Consider the following 18,449-nt stretch of genomic DNA (forward strand, 5'->3'; position numbering starts at 1 on the left):
AGGTCAAGAGGTTGAGGCTGGGCTTATTTGTTTATTCGGATAGTACAAGTGGCTACTCAGTAGTAGAGTAGAACATCTGTATAAGAAGCTCGGCTTCAGCTCAGCTCCTCCTTGATCGTCTGATGTTGGAAGAGCCTGTAATTAGGTACTTCATTCCAGCCTAGTTATTGTTGAATGAACAGAATTCAAGGGAACCATCTGTTGTACAGGGTTTTAGAATCATGATTGACAAAGATATGTGACATCCAATATGAAGACATCTTTTTTTTCCCATTGCAAAATAGTTTGGCCAATTTAAAACTTAAACCTTTAGGAGGAAAAGGCTAGTTTATGCAAATGATTCTAAGATGTTTTAGAAGACTTCAGCTATCTTTTTTTTTTTTTTTTTTGGCTGCGTCGGGGCTTAGTTGCAGCACGCAGGATCTTTCACTGAGGCACACAGGCTCTTTGTTGCAGCACGTGGGCGTCTCTCTAGTTGTGGCACATAGGCTCTAGAGCACACAGGCCCAGTAGTTGCGGTACACAGGCTTAGTTGCGCTGCAGCGTGTGGGATCTTATTTCCCTGACCAGGGATTGAACCTGCATTGGCAGGAGGATTCTTAACCACTGGACCACCAGGGAAGTCCCGAGAACTTTAGCTATCTAATTGTGGTCACCATGATCTGATTTTTTGGTTACTAATTTAACTTTATTTATTGCTTTTCTTTTTCAGAAAATTCTTCCAGGAGGAAATACATCATTTGATGTAGTTTTTCTTGCAAGAGTAGTAGGAAATGTAGAAAATACTTTATTTATTAATACATCTAATCATGGGGTATTCACTTACCAGGTAAGAATCAGAATGAAAACTTTATTTATAAAATACAGTTATCATCTTCAACCTGTGATATGGTAACATTTTGGGAACTCTTCAAAAATTCAAGGGATAAGGGAAAATGTAAGAGTTTAGATTCAGAGAATTTTTTTTAAACTTTTAATTTTATATTAGAGTATAGTTGATTAACAGTGTTGTAATAGTTTCAGGTGTACAGCAAAGTGGCTTAGTTATACATATACATGTATCTATTCTCTTTCAGATTCTTTTCCCATTTAGGTTGTTACATAATACTGAGCATGTTTTATACTTAGAGCTGTGTTTGTGAATATCCCTGTTCACATCAGACTGTGAAACAAATGCTCTTAAAGCTACAGCTAAAGTGTTACTGTAAGATTGGTTGGCAAAAGAACAGTTAAAAATATTTTCACAGTGACTCTAGATTTTTTTTACTTTTTGCACGCTTACGAAGTGATAATAGTTTCAGGATCAAAACTTATGTGCCTGCTTTTCTTTGGTAATTATATTGTTTAAAATTTTTGATACACTCTTTTCTATGTGCAATCATTGTTTGGGTTATTAAAGAAAGTGAATGTTTTGTGAATCAAGATTTTTATATATCAAGATAACTAAGAATAATTACTCATTTGACACTGTGCTACACACTTTACATGCACTTCTGCCTGCATTACAGATACTGTTATTCTCACTTTTTTAGATGAGTAAGGTGAAGTTGAGAAAGGTTAAATAATTATGCTACTAGTAAGTTACTGAGCAGGGATTCAAACCCATGTCTTTATAACTACAAAGACCATCCTCTTAACCACTGAGCTATATTGCCCATGGAACTCAATTGTTTAAATCCTTACTTGGCTAGTGTCTTACTTTACAGTTTTTATGCTTTTGTTTTTGAACATTTCTTCTCCACTACCCAGGACACTTCATGTATTTTGGAAATTAGTGTCAGAGTAAACATTCCATTTTAGTCAAGAATCATATCTTATGCTTATTTATGGTGAACAAGTCTTTAATGGTTGTTTGATAGGCAGTATATACTTTTGAAGCCAGTACAGATGAATAACTTTGACGTGCTGTACAGAGCACTTGGCATATACTTGTTGAGTAAATAAAAAGACCACCATGAGAATATGAAGACCTGTGCCCTACAGTGGTGCCCCCAACTGACCTAGGTGTTTGTGGCCCACGGGTGACCTGAGGGGCATGATCAGGTTGTTCTCAATGTGAGCCTCAGTGCCAGGTGTCTTCACCTCTTCGCATCTAGTCTTTCACCACGTCTTTCTCTTAAATGTACCTTGAGTCTGTCTACCTCTCTCCTCTTCACCCCCACTGCTCCCAGGCCATCCCCACCTCTCACTGGATGACGACACAGGAGCCTCCTGGCTGCCCTTCCTCTCCTCCACAGCCCCTCCTATAGTGCATTGTTCACTCTGTAGCCAGAGTGATATTCTCTGAGCATAAATCAGATCCAGTCAGCTCCTCATGTAAATCCTTATGTTTTCCCATTGCTCTCAGAGCAAAGTGAAAGCTGCTGACCAAGGCCAGCAAGGCTCTAAGGATCTGACTCCCGTGTAGCTCTCCCACCTCATCCCATTTGGCCATGGTTCTCATCTTATTCTTTGTCTCCAAATAAGCCACACCCTTTCCTGCCTCCTGCCTTTTGCCTGTGTACTTCCCCTTGCAGAATACACTTTCACTGTTGGCTTGTCCTCATCTATCAGGTGATGTCAGTTCACGTCATTTCCCCATCCACCCTCTCTTAAAGAATATTCTCACCCTCGCTCCACCCAGTTACTCTGTATCACATTACCCATTTTTCTAAACCTTTTTATTGTTATCTAGGCTGTCCCTAATATTAGCATGTGAGTTTCATAAGAGCAGGCACATTATCTGTCTCGTTCACTGTTGAATTGTTCAGCAGTGCCTGTGGTTGTACCTAGTACATCATAGGCACTTAATAAATAGCTGTCGTTGAATGACTGGCTCACCCTGTTTGGTCAACCCACATTCCTATGGAGGAATGACCTGGGACTGTGCTTCATATTTAAGAGATTGTCTGGGCCCTACATCCATCTTCTGTTGGTTGGAGCAGGGAAATCTTTTAATTCCCTGTTTCCTCCTTTTGTCTATCCCATAACCTCGTGAAGGACTCCTATCATTTTCATTTCTAATATAGAAATCATTCCAAATGTATATATATGTGCATTTATATATATATAAAAGAATATATATTCTTGATGTGTATCAAGAATTCTATGTATATCAAATAGGTAGCCAAACAAGTATAGAAACTACATGTGTGCTCCTTTTAAAGGGAGTTATGATTTTTTCCATAAGTTAACCTCACCAGTTTTCCCTAGATCAATCAGTTATAACTATAAAAATGTTCTAAAACTCTAAAAGCAACTAAAATTGCATTTTTTTCCCCCCTTGGAATCAGGTATTTGGTATCGGAGTTCCAAATCCATACCGATTGAGGCCGTTCCTTGGGGCCAGAGTCCCTGTGAATAGCAGTTTCTCGCCTATAATAAACATACACAATCCTCACAGTGAGCCTTTACAGGTGAGTTTATGGTGGTGATTTTGAATGTGTTTAACTTTAGTGGAAATTAATGCTTAGCGTGAAATCTCAGTTTGTTATAGTTTTCAAGACTGTTTAAAATAACGTGGTACTGAATAATAGTACTAAAGAGAGACATTATTTTATTGCAGCTTGTAGTCTGAATTTGGGGTTATATCAGTTCAGTTATCGAATTTTTGGAACCATTTTTAAAATGACTGTGGTTTCTCTGGTGTTAGTTTTATAAGCACCTGTACATGTAATTTAAAAAGAGTTTTCATCTTTACAAGGCCACTGCTTTTCTTGCCTTCAGCTCCTTCTGTCCCAGTATAAATTTTTTAAACCAGTATTCGTATTTATTTCTAATAATAATAAGTTTTTGGTGATAGCAGCCTGGAACTTAAAATCCAAGGAAAGGGTAATATAGAACCACTGTTTAAAAGCCAACTTATATTTTTATTTTAAAAAATCCAACTCATATCTTACCCAATGTTTTAGTAGTAAGTATTTTCACATTTGAAATCCCTCCTCACTCGTCCCTTGTCTCTAAGACAGTGGGCGTGACTGGCATCACTCTTTCAAATATTTCCTAAAATAAAAACCCCACCCCATGCCCCCAGTGACTTCTAGCCGTGTAACATTTGCTGCCACTGTAGCTTCTAGTTTTGTTGTCTGTGTTGGAAGGAGATGTGGATGCTTTCCAGAACAGTCCTTAATGTCCACACCCAGGGCCTGTAGAGTTCTTTAGGACCCCAATACTGCAGAACTTAGTGGTGGCTTGAAAATGGCAGGTGGAGGGAAAATACCATGCATTGTGGTAAGCCACAGCGCTTTGGCAACCGAAATGGTTTTTGCCATCCTAGAACCCCCTGGTAGAAGGGCTCATAAACAGTGAAGGTGAAAACAAGAAAGAACAAGACAAGATATTCAGAACTGGGATTATGAAATGCTTAGGAATTTAGTAGCAAGAAAGGTTTCACCCCCAAACTTGGCTGACACTGGGTGAGGATAGCTACGAATAAAAATACTCCACCCAAATTTTGATTATTTGTAGCTGGATATCTTGATCATAAAAGAGGAAAATGCTCTTGTCTCCTGCTTTTACAAGTGAAAAGTATTTCCTCTCCATCATCAGTCTGTCGTTTATATCCTTTTGCTACTTTGGATAATGGTGAATTTTCCCTGTTCTGGCTAACTTTTATTACAAATCTATACAGAAACCTCATAAATTCTTGCTACTTTTCTTTTCTTGACTGTTTTCAGTCCAAGGCATAAAAACTGTCCTCTCATTCTCTCAGACCCCGTCGCATGAGTTGCCACACTCTTCTGTAGCAGCAGTGTTACAAAGCACCCAGGGATGTGCCCTCTCTGTGGTTGCCACACCACGGACTGAGGGTCTCGCTTCCTGCTTGGAAGGATGGAGGTTACAGACTCAGCAGATGTTGGCTAATCTACGGTGACTTTAGTAGCCTTACAGTCTGTGCCTTGGCTCCTCAGCCTTTGGAGTCATCAAGCTATAATCTAGAAAAATTATCTCTGAATTCAATAGTGATTCTTTTCTTTTGTTCATCTAGTCTTTTTCAGTTATATAACATTTCAATTCACGATTTACCACAACGGACTTTTCATCAGCACACAGGAGAGCAAATGGAAAGCCAAAGTTGCCCTCTTAGAAACAATAGATTGTTTATCTGGAGTGCTTTTTTTTTTTTTTTTTTTAAAGGGAAAATCCAAGTCCCTACCTGATGGGCGCTCTTTTAATTGAGGTATAACTGACATACAACATTATATCAGTCTCAGGTATACAGTATAGTTTAACTGTAGTCACTATCATGTCTGTCACATTCCTGTGACTGAATTGCCTTTGTAACTGGAAGGTTGTGTGGAAGGCACTCTGAACCTGGGAGTCCTATAATGTGAGTCCTGTCCTTAAATTTAAGATAGTATTGTAAAGCAAGAAATTACATCTGATTTGTTCATTATACAACACAAACACACGAGTGTGTTCTCATTGAAAAAAGAATGTCGACAATTCAAACGTGTGAGGCAAAGGTCCCTTTGAACTTGCCACCTTCCGGTCCAGTGATGTCCAGCAGAACTCCCTGTGCTGATGGAAGAGTTCAGTGTCTGCTCTGTCCAGTGTAGTAGCCACCAGCCACAGGTGGCCATTGAGCACCTGAACTTGTGGCTGGGGTGGCTGAAGAGCTGAACGTTCAGTTTTATTTTAGTTCAATTAATTTCAATTTAAATAACCACATGTAGCTGGTGACTGTTATATTAGCACAGCTCCAGCCCTGAACCCTTCCTCGGCGATACCCTTCATGTGATCTCCGTGTGTCACATCAGGCCTTTTTCTGTGTGCTTGTGTGCAGATATGTGGGCACACAAAAATTAACATTCTTCGTGGGACTTTTTTTACATAAATTATATTTTGTATATATTGTTGGCTTCCTTTTTTTCTCTAAACTTTATTAAATTAGGAAAACTAGCACTGGACTAAAAATCAGGAGTGTGTCGTCCTAGTTTTAATGTAATCTGTCCTTTGATTTTATAGTTTAGCCTTTATCTGTCCTCATTTCCTTATTCCCTTTCCTGTTATCAGTAGCCTACCTTTGTAATCTTATGTTTCCAAACATTGTTAGGCTTGTGTCCTTAATACCTGGGAAGATTAAATGAAATAATACATGATGTTTTCTGGCTTTTAGAAAAAGTTCTGCAGTCACCCCATCAGTTAAGGTGCTGTTACTGTTAACGCAGTACTGTAGGGGAACACTAGTAGGTTGGAAGGCAGGTGATAGTACTCAGAGAAAATCCTAGCTCGTCAGTCTTTGCTAAATGCATCACTGTCATGACAACACACACACAAAAACAGAAACAGTAACCGTTCAGCATATGCTAAAGTACTGCTGCTTTTCCTGCTTTGCCCTTTTTTTGTGTACTCCTAGAGGACTTTTGTGATAAAACAAGTAAAGGTTTTCTACCCATTCTCATTCACCCCAAATTTGCATTTAATTAAATATGTTCTTTATTTTTAAGAGATAGGGTTACCTGCCTTTAAAGAAAAGTCTCCTGCCATATGACTCTTCTATTCCTTGGTATTTACCCAAGAGAAAGGAAAGCACGTGAAAACCCAAAGACTTATACAACGTGGTGTCCATAACAGCGTTGTGACCAAACATCTGTAGTGACCAAAAACTGGAAACACCCCAAATGTCCATCAGCAAGTAAATGGATCAAAAATTGTGGCATATCCATGAAATCAAAAAGAAATAAACTGGGCTTCCCTGGTGGCGCAGTGGTTGAGAGTCCGCCTGCCCATGAAGGGGACACGGGTTCGTGCCCTGGTCCGGGAAGATCCCACATGCCGCGGAGCGGCTGGGCCCATGAGCCATGGCCGTTGAGCCTGCGCATCCAGAGCCTGTGCTCCGCAACGGGAGAGACCACAACAGTGAGAGGCCCACATACCACAAAAAAAAAAAAAAAAAAAAAAGAACTATTAGTACATAAAACAACATGGTGGATCTCCAGATAATTACACTGAATAAAAGCAGCCAGACACAAGAGTACATACTGTATGGTTCCATTTATATAAAACTCTGGACACTACAGACTAATCTACAGTGGCCAAGAGCAGCTCAGTGGTTGCCTGGGGATGGGAGAGGGCAGAGGGTGACAGGTGGATTGCAAAGGTCATGAGGAAACTCTAGGAGGTAAAGGGTTTATTTAATATCGTAATTATAGTGGTAGCTTCATGCCTGTGTACATGTCAGAATTCATCAAGTTGTACACTTTAAAAATGTATAGGGCTTCCCTGGTGGCGCTGTGGTTGAGAGTCCGCTTGCCGATGCAAGGGACACGGGTTCGTGCCCCGGTCCAGGAAGATCCCACATGCTGCGGAGCGACTGGGCCCGTGAGCCATGGCCGCTGAGCCTGCGCGTCTGGAGCCTGTGCTCTGCAACGGGAGAGGCCACAACAGTGAGAGGCCCGCGTATCGCAAAAAAATAAATAAAAATGTATAGTTTAGGGCTTCCCTGGTGCCGCAGTGGTTAAGAACCTGCCTGCCAATGCAGGGGACACAGGTTCGAGCCCTGGTCCGGGAAAATCCCACATGCTGCAGAGCAACTAAGCCTGTGCGCCACAACTACTGAGCTTGCGCTGTAGAGCCCGCAAGCCACAACTGCGGAGCCCATGTGCCGCAACTACTGAAGCCCACGCACCTAGAGCCCGTGCTCTGCAACAAGAGAAGCCACTGCGATGAGAAGCCCACGCACCACAAGGAAGAGTAGCCCCTGCTCGCTGCAACTAGAGAAAGCCCGTGCGTAGCAACGAAGACCCAATACACCAAAGATAGATAGATAGATAAATAATTTTTTTAAATGTATAGTTTATTGTACATGAATTATACCTCAGTAAACAGTTTTTTAAAATCATGGGTTGGGACTTCTCTGGTGGTCCAATGGTTAAGACTCCACATTCCCAATGCAGGGGGCCCGGGTTCGATCCCTGGTCAGGGAACTAGATCCCACATGCCGCAGCAAAGATGCTGCACTCAGCAGTGAAAATCCCGCCTGCTGCAACTAAGACCCGGCATGGCCAAATTTAAAAGAAACAATCATGGATGTAGGTACAAGCCACAGAGATATATTACTAGTAGCTGTGATTTTGCTACAGAAGTCTTCAAATATTTTCATACTGCGCTGATATTGTTGCATATGCTCTTCACTATGTCACAATTACAGTAGTTATTAGATCTGCTGCTAGATCTTGTTATAAATGTGTGAATAAAGAAGCATTTGTGTTACTATAAGAACTGTAAAATTTGTATTTCTAAAATATGATACTTTCCATAAACTGTTTCCTTAGGAAAAAATAGAAATAAATGTCCTACGGTTGGATTTCCTAAAATCCAGTCTCTGAAACAACTACACTATTTCCGAGTTCAATATTTCAAAGTTACCTTGCTTTAATTAAATACGCCACCATTGCTTACCCATATGAGCACTGCCTCTGGTGATGTGACACCACACTTATCCTACGTTTGTATCTGTAAACGTCTTTAAATTTTTTCTGATGAACAGTTAGGGTGTCAAACGTTTCTGTGTAACAGCAAATCACTTGCACTGAAAACATGATTTTGACTTAACCATCATGTGCTCCTTTGTCACAGGTTGTAGAAATGTACTCTAGTGGAGGAGATCTTCACCTCGAACTTCCGACAGGTCAGCAGGGAGGCACCAGGAAACTGTGGGTGAGTGCTGACGTGTTCTCTCTTGTGAGCTCACATGAAACCAGTTACTCTCTTAAATACACCATAAAATACTTAACTCCTCCTCACCCGAAGAAATACGGGTGACTTTTCTGTAATTATTGTCTTAATATTAAATTTATATCAAACTAACACAACATTGTAAAGCAACTCCAGTAAAAATTAATTTAAAAAGATAAAATAAATTTATATCACATATACTTGAAAATTGGAGAGACAGAGAGAAATAGAACAGTAATTTTTGGAAAGAGCAGTGAACAAAAACTGGTGTAAGCTCTAACCCACTGTGTGGAAAGAAAGAGGTTTTAACTATTCTTCCTCAGAATAATATTAGTAAAGTTGTCTGTGAATCTAATCATTTATAATATGCTTTACACTAATATTGAAGAAGAAAAAAAAAAAAAGTGAGAAGGACCTGCTACATGTTTTAAGATAAAGCATTGAACATGCATACTCAGTATTGATGGAGGAGATGCCATTTGCAGAGGGAACATAGTCAGGCCCTCCTGATGACTTAGAAACTTAAAATTTTTAGGCAGTCTACAGCCACGTTTAATGCTATTTAATATTTGACAGTACTCTGTGTCCATGGTTAGAGAACCACTTTTTCTTGGAGAATACTAGCAAATATTAACAGATTAATGAATACCTAGTAACTACCTTATTTACAAAGGTTCCTGCCATAGGAGGATTGTTTTTATTTTTTTTTAACGTTGCCTACCCAGCTTTAATCAAAGAAGGGAAAGTCATAGAAAATGCAGTTCTTGTACCGAGGTCACTAAAATCGCTGCTCATTGGTAATTGAAGACACACGGATCTGACCACTATGAATAGGTTCTGAACATCAAAGTTTCTTTGTTAATTGCTCTGTTAAACACACACAGCCTCTAGATTCTGTCACATGACCAGTCTCAGCCAGGGAAGGGAAGTGGAGGGGACGCTTTTAGGATATTGACTTGAACATTTAGAAACCAATTTGTCAGTGACTAGGTTAACTTCTAAGATGTAGAAACACTCTAGCAGGTAGAAATGTGTAATGGATGGTCTCTTTATATCCTTTCACAAAAATGATTTACCTTGAAATTATGATATTGTTTGAAAAGCCTTTGGGAGAAATAGTGTATAAAACAGTGCTTCATAGAATTAACTATAAACAATTAAATTTGTATTATAATTCTAGATAGAAGAACTAAGAACTTACTATGAAATATAACCGGATTCTAATAAATAAACAAACAAATTCAGATTTCTAATTAGTTAAGAACTGTAATGAATGGTAGCAGACATGGCAGATTGTTTTAATACTCCTAGCAGCTACGAGGAAAGATATAGTGACTTATTCCTACAAATCTAGAGTGAGAAAAAGTCAATTGGCCTTGACCTCACCCCCAGCCCATTTCAGTGTACATGAGAAAACCCCAGCTCCTAAAGATGGGGAAGTGGATGGTCTATCTCTAGTGGCCCCAGGAGGGTTCCAGTCACCTCTTTCCTACTTTGAGACTAAAAAGTTAAGAGAGTAGAGGCAAGTGAAGACCAGTAAATTCTAAACCATGGGGATTTCTTAAAATAGGCCAAAAGGTGTGTGCAGAAAAACTCTGGTGGTCCCGAGGGAGCCAGATTATTCAAAAACCAGGAAAAGAATTATACCTCAAAAACAAATTTTTTTTCCAGTGAGTCTTCCTTCTAGTGTAGATGTAAGTGTTCTCTTTTTATGAGCCTAAAAAGTTATGCTATCTTACATGCTCAGAGCCTTACTGAATGCGGTTGGTGAACTGTGAATTTGCTTGGGAAGCTTTGTTTTGTTAGGTTTTAAATGAAAGGAGAGCAGAGTCTACGCTCTCTTGGTTAGCATTTAAAGAGAATCCTAAATGGGCAGAAGACCTAAATACACATTTCTCCAAAGAAGATATACAGATTGCCAACAAACACGTGAAAGGATGCTCAACATCACTTATCATTAGAGAAATGCAAATCAAAAACTACAATGAGATATCATCTCACACCAGTCAGAATGGCCATCATCAAAAAATTTAGAAACAATAAATGCTGGAGAGGGTGTGGAGAAAAGGGAACCCTCTTGCACTGTTGGTGGGAATGTAAATTGATACAGTCACTGTGGAGAACAGTATGGAGGTTCCTTAAAAAACTAAAAATAGGGCTTCCCTGGTGGCGCAGTGGTTGGGAGTCCGCCTGCCGATGCAGGGGACGCGGGTTAGTGCCCCGGTCCGGGAGGATCCCACATGCCGCGGAGCGGCTGGGCCCGTGAGCCATGGCCACTGGGCCTGCGCGTCCAGAGCCTGTGCTCCACAGCGGGAGAGGCCACAGAGGTGAGAGGCCCACGTACCGCAAAAAAAAAAAAAAAAAAGCTAAAAATAGAACTACCACTTGACCCAGCAATCCCACTACTGGGCATATACCCAGAGAAAACCATAATTCAAAAAGAGTCATGTACCACAGTGTTCACTGCAGCTCTATTTACAATAGCCAGGACATGGAAGCAGCCTAAGTGTCCATCAACAGATGAATGGATAAAGAAGATGTGGCGCATATATACAATGGAATATTACTCAGCCATAAAAAGAAATGAAATTGAGTTATTTGTAATGAGGTAATGAGGTGGATGGACCTAGAGTCTGTCATACAGAGTGAAGTATGTCAGAAAGAGAAAAACAAATACCATATGCTAACACATATATATGGAATCTAAAAAAAAAAAACTGGTTCTGTAAAACCTATGGGCAGGACAGGAATAAAGACGCAGACGTAGAGAATGGACTTGAGGATACGGGGAGGGGGAAGGGTAAGCTGGGACGAAGTGAGAGGGTAGCATTGACATATGTACACTACCAAATGTAAAACAGATAGCTAGTGGGAAGCAGCCGCATAGCACAGGGAGATCAGCTCAGTGCTTTGTGACCACCTAGAGGGGTGGGATAGGGAGGGTGGGAGGGAGACGCACGAGGGAGGAGATATGGGGATATATGTACATGTATAGCTGATTCACTTTGTTATAAAGCAGAAACTAACACACCACTGTAAAGCAATTATACTCCAATAAAGATGTTAAAATAAATAAAACATTATTTAGCTAAAAAAAGTATATTCTGAAACTATTGCATATGAAGAGACAGTTAATGAGTATGCCGCTAAAAAGTGTAGGGAGAAAAGTATTACAGAGATGTATCAGGAAGTCCATCAATTAAAAGAATTTTGTTTAAAAAAATAATAAATTAAAAAAAAAGAATACTTTTTGCAATGACCTAGAGAGGTAGGATAGGGAGGGTAGGAGAGAGGCTCAAGAGGGAGGGGATATGGGGGTATATGTATGCATATGGATGATTCACTTTGTTGTACAACAGAAACTAACACAGCATTGTGAAGCAATTATACTCCAATAAAGATCTGTTAAAAAAAAAAGAGAATCCTGTAAACTTCTGGAAAAGCAGTTTCCCTCTGATGGTGATGTCTCTGTTGTTTAGAGAATTTCAGGACTGAATTATATACCCAAGCACCAGCAATACATCAAATAATAACTGATTTTTATAGATTAACTCTGTCTTAATCACTTACCATCTTGATGATGATTTTGCCGCCCACAGTTTGTTTTCATATAATTTTATTTCTTTCATTTTGCTCAGTTTTACACACCATACTTCATTAGTTTTAAGATATGTGTGTTTTTATCTTTTAACATCCTCCAGAATTGGACTGTGTGTTATAATCAATGGAATGAATATATTTGTTTAATTGGCAAAATATGTTTTTTTTCTTAGTATTTAAAATAATAGTGCATCTTTCAGGTGATGTCATCTTATTCAGTAAACTGTGGTGGTTTTGCTACATTATGGTCTGTTAACTTGTCAGGAAATTCCTCCTTATGAAACCAAGGGAGTAATGAGAGCCAGTTTTTCATCTAGAGAAGCAGATAATCACACAGCTTTCATAAGAATAAAGACTAATGCTTCAGACAGCACGGAGTTTATCATTCTTCCAGTTGAGGTGGAAGTTACCACAGGTGAGTGGATGACTAAAGGAGCTGCAAGTTTGTTTTGGTTTCAGTACATCCTACTCTGGCGAAGTGAAATATAATTGTTTACTTTTCTTTTTTCCAAGCTCCTGGAATTTATTCCTCAACTGAAATGTTAGATTTTGGTACACTGCGAACACAAGGTAAAAAAAGAGACAGTGTCTTTATAGGTCTTTTAAAAAATCCCTGTATTCATTGCTGAATGGCTCTACTTTAACTCCTTTGTAATTAATTCAGCTTTGAAAGTTATTTCTCAGTGGGTTACATGATCTTGTAGAAATCTGCTTTTGGGAACTCGGAGCCCTTAGTGATCTATACCCCATTCCTCTGAGGGATACCACTGCTTACAAGATGGGAAAGCAATGTCATGGGTAACTTAAGTCTTCTAAATGGAAGATTGAGGCATCAAGTCGTTTCTTAGTTTCTTAATCCAGTTTCTCACCTGTTTAGTTATGCTGAATCTTTTCTTTTAATAGTGAAATAAAGGAAGTGAAAAGATTGACTTCTGGATTTTTGTTTAGATATGGATCATTCAATTGCATTATAATAACGTAATGTTAGAAATTGGTCCCCAGTAGTCAGAGAATTCAAATTCTAAAATTGAAAATAACCAAAAAAGGATTTATTAAGAGAAAAGTAAGAGTACCTGTAATATGGGATTCCTGTGGGCCATATGTAACTAAAAATTTGGTTGTTTAGGATTGAAGACCCATTTTTGAAAATTAGATTTGGTTTTAATATAATAATTTTATATTGTACTTTACTGAATTGCTTCCTTATGCTTTGCTGGGAAACTAAAAGATAGTGATAACGTCAATTTCAATGAAAACTTTTGTTTTGTTTTGTTTTTTGGTCTGATTGTTTAGGAGGGGGCAGTTCCTATAGTATTCACTGTCCTTAAGAGTAAGGCAGTTCCTGTCAAGGAGTGCGATTGTCACATTCTTTTTATAAATGTGATTGCTATTCTAGTTCACATTCTAAAATACATTCAGTCTGATATCTAAGAAGAGAAAGATTCTAACTTGCTATAAAGCATACCATTTTAAGAAATATTTTCTTTTCCTCAATTTTAACAGATCTACCAAAAGTTTTAAATCTTCATTTATTAAATTCAGGAACAAAAGATGTACCAATAACAGTAAGTTTTTACTTTTCTTTTTCCTAATTTATATATTCTTTGTTTTTAAACTTATGACAAAGTTTAAAATGATTAAACTCTTGCTCTAAAGGAATTCTATTTTATGGTGACCTGGTGACACTTTGGTTCAAAGCGTGATACAAGAAACCTGTTCTGCCTCTCTAATCACCAGATTTTCAGGATGAGAAGGGCATGTGGACAATCTTCTCCAAGCTAAGTGTGAACCAAAGTTCATGAGGTTCCTGTTTAGGCCTGTAGAGTCTGATAAATCCTAGGATCTGCGTGCCATGTGCAAAGAAAAACGGGTTGTTAGACTTAAGGTACAGTTAAGTAAAAAGAGAGAAGAAAAGATTCAGATGAGTTGGAAAGAGAAATAAGGAAGCAAAGAAATCCGGTAGGTAGTGGTTGAGTGCTGTTAACATTTGTCTCTGGTCACACTGTAAACTAGGGTCCTCTCTCCCCTTCACACATACTCGAAGAACAGGTGACTTTGATGCCTTGTAAGTGGAAGTGGAGTGTCATGAGATGGTGAGCAAGGTCACTGTGCATTAAAATGTGGTTACCTGGGATGACCGTCTCTCCCGTCACTTGGGGTTTGTATACTCTCTTCTCTTTGGTCTCTATTCCACCATTTGGTGGTAAACTCTGGGTTTGGGCAGGGATGGGCAACAGTCTGTGAAGTCTCAAAGCCCATCTGATCTATTTCATTTTATCAGAGTTCTCTGAATTTAGGTTTTCTGATATCAGCACAGGTTATAATAAAAATATACTGCTTTCCTCTTCCCTTATTCTCTTTGTAACTTGGGAACCTCACCAGGAGGTGAGGCTGTGAGCTAAAGCAAAATCTAGGTAGACCTTGCTCACTAGTAGAGTCATAGTCTAAGCAGTGTCCTGCCATATGACCTAGTATTTCTTCCTGCTAGGTAGGAGAATTGGGGGTGGGTTAGGGGAATGGAGTCTGGTAAAGTAGCGGTCCCCAAACTTTTTGGCACCAGGGACCGGTTTTGTGGAAGACAGTTTTTCCACGGACCGGGGTGGGTGTAGGGGGACGGTGGGGGATGGTTCAGGCGTAATGCGAGCAATGGGGAGCAGCAGATGAAGCTTCGCTTGCCCACTGCTCACCTCCTGCTGTGCGACCCGGTTCCTAACAGGCCGCAGACTCTGCTACCAGTCTGCGGCCTGGGGGTTGGAGACCCCTGTGGTAAAGAACTTCCCCCAATCTGCAGTGGAGCTGAAACTACCCCAACCTGAGGTTCCTAGCACTCCAGTGTTAGGCCGACTGAGAGGGACCTGCTCTGAAGGTGCCTGAGTCTGCTGGGATTCATGCCCCTGCTCCTTGGTGAAGTCTTCAAGGGCCTGGGACCCTTCCACAGATGACAAGGAACAGCTCCTTTGACCTAGCCACTCTGATACTATATTTTTCTTAAAAAAAAAAACCATATAATGCTGACTGTTACCGCTATATTAAGGGGCTAGTGATTGTTTTTGCCTCTTTAATCTGTATTGAAATTTTCACAAGTCTATAGAAAAATGAGCAAAATAAGAGCAATATAGGGCTTCCCTGGTGGCGCAGTGGTTGGGAGTACGCCTGCCGATGCAGGGGACGTGGGTTTGTCCCACGTGCCGTGGAGCAGCTGGGCCCGTGAGCCATGGCCGCTGAGCCTGCGCGTCTGGAGCCTGCGCTCTGCAGCGGGAGAGGCCACAACAGTGATTGGCCCGCGTACCGCAAAAAAAAAAAAAAAAAAAAAAGACCAATATAAATATTTATAAAAATATGAGTGTGTATATGTTAACATAATTAACATAAAGTTGTAAACACCCTTTCTGGATAAGAACTATTCTGAGATAATGTCATTGTTTCTTTGACATTAAAATGTTTGTTGTTTTATTATTAAAGGAGTAGATAGTTGGGGGAGGGTTGTTTTTGTTTTTTTAATAGAATAAGTGGGGAAGTGTTCTTTCCTCTTCTGTTTTTGGGGAGAGTTTTTGAAGGATTGATGTTAATTCTTTAAATGTTTGGTAGAATTCACCAATAAAGTCATCTGGGCCTGGATTTTTCTTTGTGGGAAGTTTTAAAATTATTAATTCAATCTCTTTACTTGCTACAGGCCTGTTCAGATTTTCTTTTTCTTCTTGAACCAGTTTCAGTAACTTATGTCTTCCTAGGAATTTTTTCATTTCATCTAAGTTATCTAATTTGTTGGCATACCATTGTTCACAGTATTCCCTTATAATACTTTTTTTTTTTTTTTTCCTGTGAGGTAGGTAGTAATGGCGCATCTTTAATTGTTGATTTTAGCAATTAGAATCTTCTCTATATTAAAAAAATTTTTTTGGTCAGTCTAGCTAAAGGTTTGTCGATTTTGTTGACCCTTTCAAAGGACCAACTTTTGGTTTTGTTAATTTCCTTTTTTTTTCCTTTGGTTTGATACCAAAATACCCTTTGTTTTATGAAGAATGGTAGTAGGTAGTAGGAATTTCTCCTTCCCTGCCACCAACATCCTCACATTTGCAAAATAAAAAGTTAGAAAACCTGTTAGACTTCCTCACACACACACATTTTAGATGTTACCAGTGAAATGCAAAGGCCTAATAACCACTGCTCTGTTACAACATTTTAAAATCTCACTTTGTACTCAGAATTGTGCTTCCTTTTGTTCAAATGTCCTAGTTTACTATATCAGACTCCCCTCTGCAATGGAGCGTGATTCCTTCTGCTAGATTTGTCCAGCTTGCTTTGGCTACAGCCTACAAGAAGTTCTTTGAACTTCTTGGTCCTGGATTTCTTCTTGAGCCCAGTTGGCATCATGAAGCACAGTTACCGCATACGTGATGATGTGCACACAACTCCCTCCCCAGCCCTTTCCTGCCCGCATGCTCAGGGCACTAACCTCCACGAAGGAAAACTCCTGAAGCACACCGTCTGGCCGTCTGGCCGTATGTCCTGGGATTCAGCAGCACATTTGCCTGTAGGGCAGACCCTGCCTATTGGTGGATCACTTGCCATTGCCTCCGTTTGAGATGTCAGATAATTTTTACTTTTTATGTGTTCTGCATGCTGTTTGTCTCTTACTGGTTTCTTCAGTCTGTGGGATGTCTTGTACAGAGGAGGAACTCTCATGCTTTTGGGGCAGACTTCAGGCCTTGAAGTCACTTCTCCAAATGTGAGGGCTTAGAGATTTGATGGGAAAGTGCATTTACTTAGCCCAAGCATTCTGGTCTAACTTTTTACATACAATAAATAGACTCAAACAAATGTCTTTTTCAATAAACATTTTCTAGAAAAATGAAATTAGCAGTTCTAAGAATGTGAATGAAAAAATGTAATGCATTTATGATAGGCAATTAAATATAAACAGGCCCATGTTCCTCCTTTTCTCTTTTATTAAGGAGTTTTAGGATACATTGTAAGTGAACATTTTTCTTACCGTGGGTTAGACATATCTAGGTTCTTTACACAGATTACCTTGTTTGATACAGCTCTCTTGTAACGTACTCAGGTCCTTGTTTTCCAAATAGGGAAAATGAGTCAGACCTTATTATTTTTAAGTGACTTAATTTGATTGTAAAATGTACAAGTTACATGAAAGTATATTAGGGATATAGTGATACTTATTAATCAAGTCTTTATGAATATATTGTTTTATATTCAATATTCCCATTAACCTATTGATTTATGTATATGTGTTTAGATCTACATTTGTGTCTACCTATGTATGTATTTTTTTCTAACATCCGAAGCCTATACTCTGCCAGTGTTTTGGTAGTTCTATCTCATTTCCTCATTCATTCCTTCATTCACTCATTCAGTCAATATGTAATAAGCATCAACTATATGCTAGCTTCTGTGCTAAATACTGAGCATACAGAAGGGAATCAGACAACCAAGGTCTTTGTCCTTACTGAGCTCATTTTTTAGCTGGGAGACAGACAAACAGGTATGCAGCATAATTGTAAATTGAGAAACAAGCAGAATGGCATGTAAGTCGGGGAGGGAGTTGGTTTAGATAGAGTTGTCTCTGAAGAGCTGACTTTTGCAGTCATAACTCAAGAGTGAGAGGTAGACACCCATAAGAAAAGCTGGTGGCCAAGTGTTCCCATCAAAGGGATCAGCAAGTGCAAAGGAATAGCTTTGATGTCAAGGGAAGCAGGGTTGAGGGGGTGGTTTGAATGGAAAAGATGAAGGCTGGAGAGTCAAGCAGGGCTTCCTGGGGCCCTGGGAGGGGTTTAGATTTTATTATAAGTGCAATGGGAAGTTACAGAATTGTAAGCAAGAGAGTGATGTCATTTGATTTATGCGTTGTAAAAAGTCAGTGTAGCTGCTTGTGGAGAATGAACTGCAGAAGGTTAAAAATATGTTGCGTGGTCCACTTGAGAAATGATGGTAGCTTGGACTCCTCACCTTATCAGCCAGGGGATGAGCCCATCTACCATGGACACTGAGTTTTAAGAGAGCTTCCCAAGGTTTTTCCTGTATTTTTCTCCATAATATGCCAGACCTAGAGACTGGTGCATTTTTTTAAGTGTCCCTCCCTCCCTCCATTTCACAAATATATAGAATTTTAGGATGAGCTCAACAATGCTAAAACCCAGAGGGTTTTTTAAAATTCCCCTTCAGGGAATTCA

The 18,449-nt window shown here is 39.5% G+C and overlaps 1 protein-coding gene across 1 annotated transcript in view; it reads left to right on the top strand.

Moving 5' to 3' along the window:
• The window catches only part of TMEM131 (transmembrane protein 131), a 201,414-nt gene that overhangs the window by 113,093 nt on the left and 69,872 nt on the right, over positions 1-18,449 (top strand). Inside the window, exons 6-11 of the mRNA XM_065891409.1 lie at positions 713-829; positions 3,273-3,395; positions 8,560-8,640; positions 12,523-12,673; positions 12,772-12,828; positions 13,762-13,823. Coding sequence (XP_065747481.1) covers positions 713-829; positions 3,273-3,395; positions 8,560-8,640; positions 12,523-12,673; positions 12,772-12,828; positions 13,762-13,823 — 591 coding nt within the window. The remainder of the gene's footprint in view (positions 1-712; positions 830-3,272; positions 3,396-8,559; positions 8,641-12,522; positions 12,674-12,771; positions 12,829-13,761; positions 13,824-18,449) is intronic.

This window comes from Phocoena phocoena, chromosome 14 (assembly GCF_963924675.1).
Source record: "Phocoena phocoena chromosome 14, mPhoPho1.1, whole genome shotgun sequence".
NCBI classification, from domain to species: Eukaryota; Metazoa; Chordata; class Mammalia; order Artiodactyla; family Phocoenidae; genus Phocoena; species Phocoena phocoena.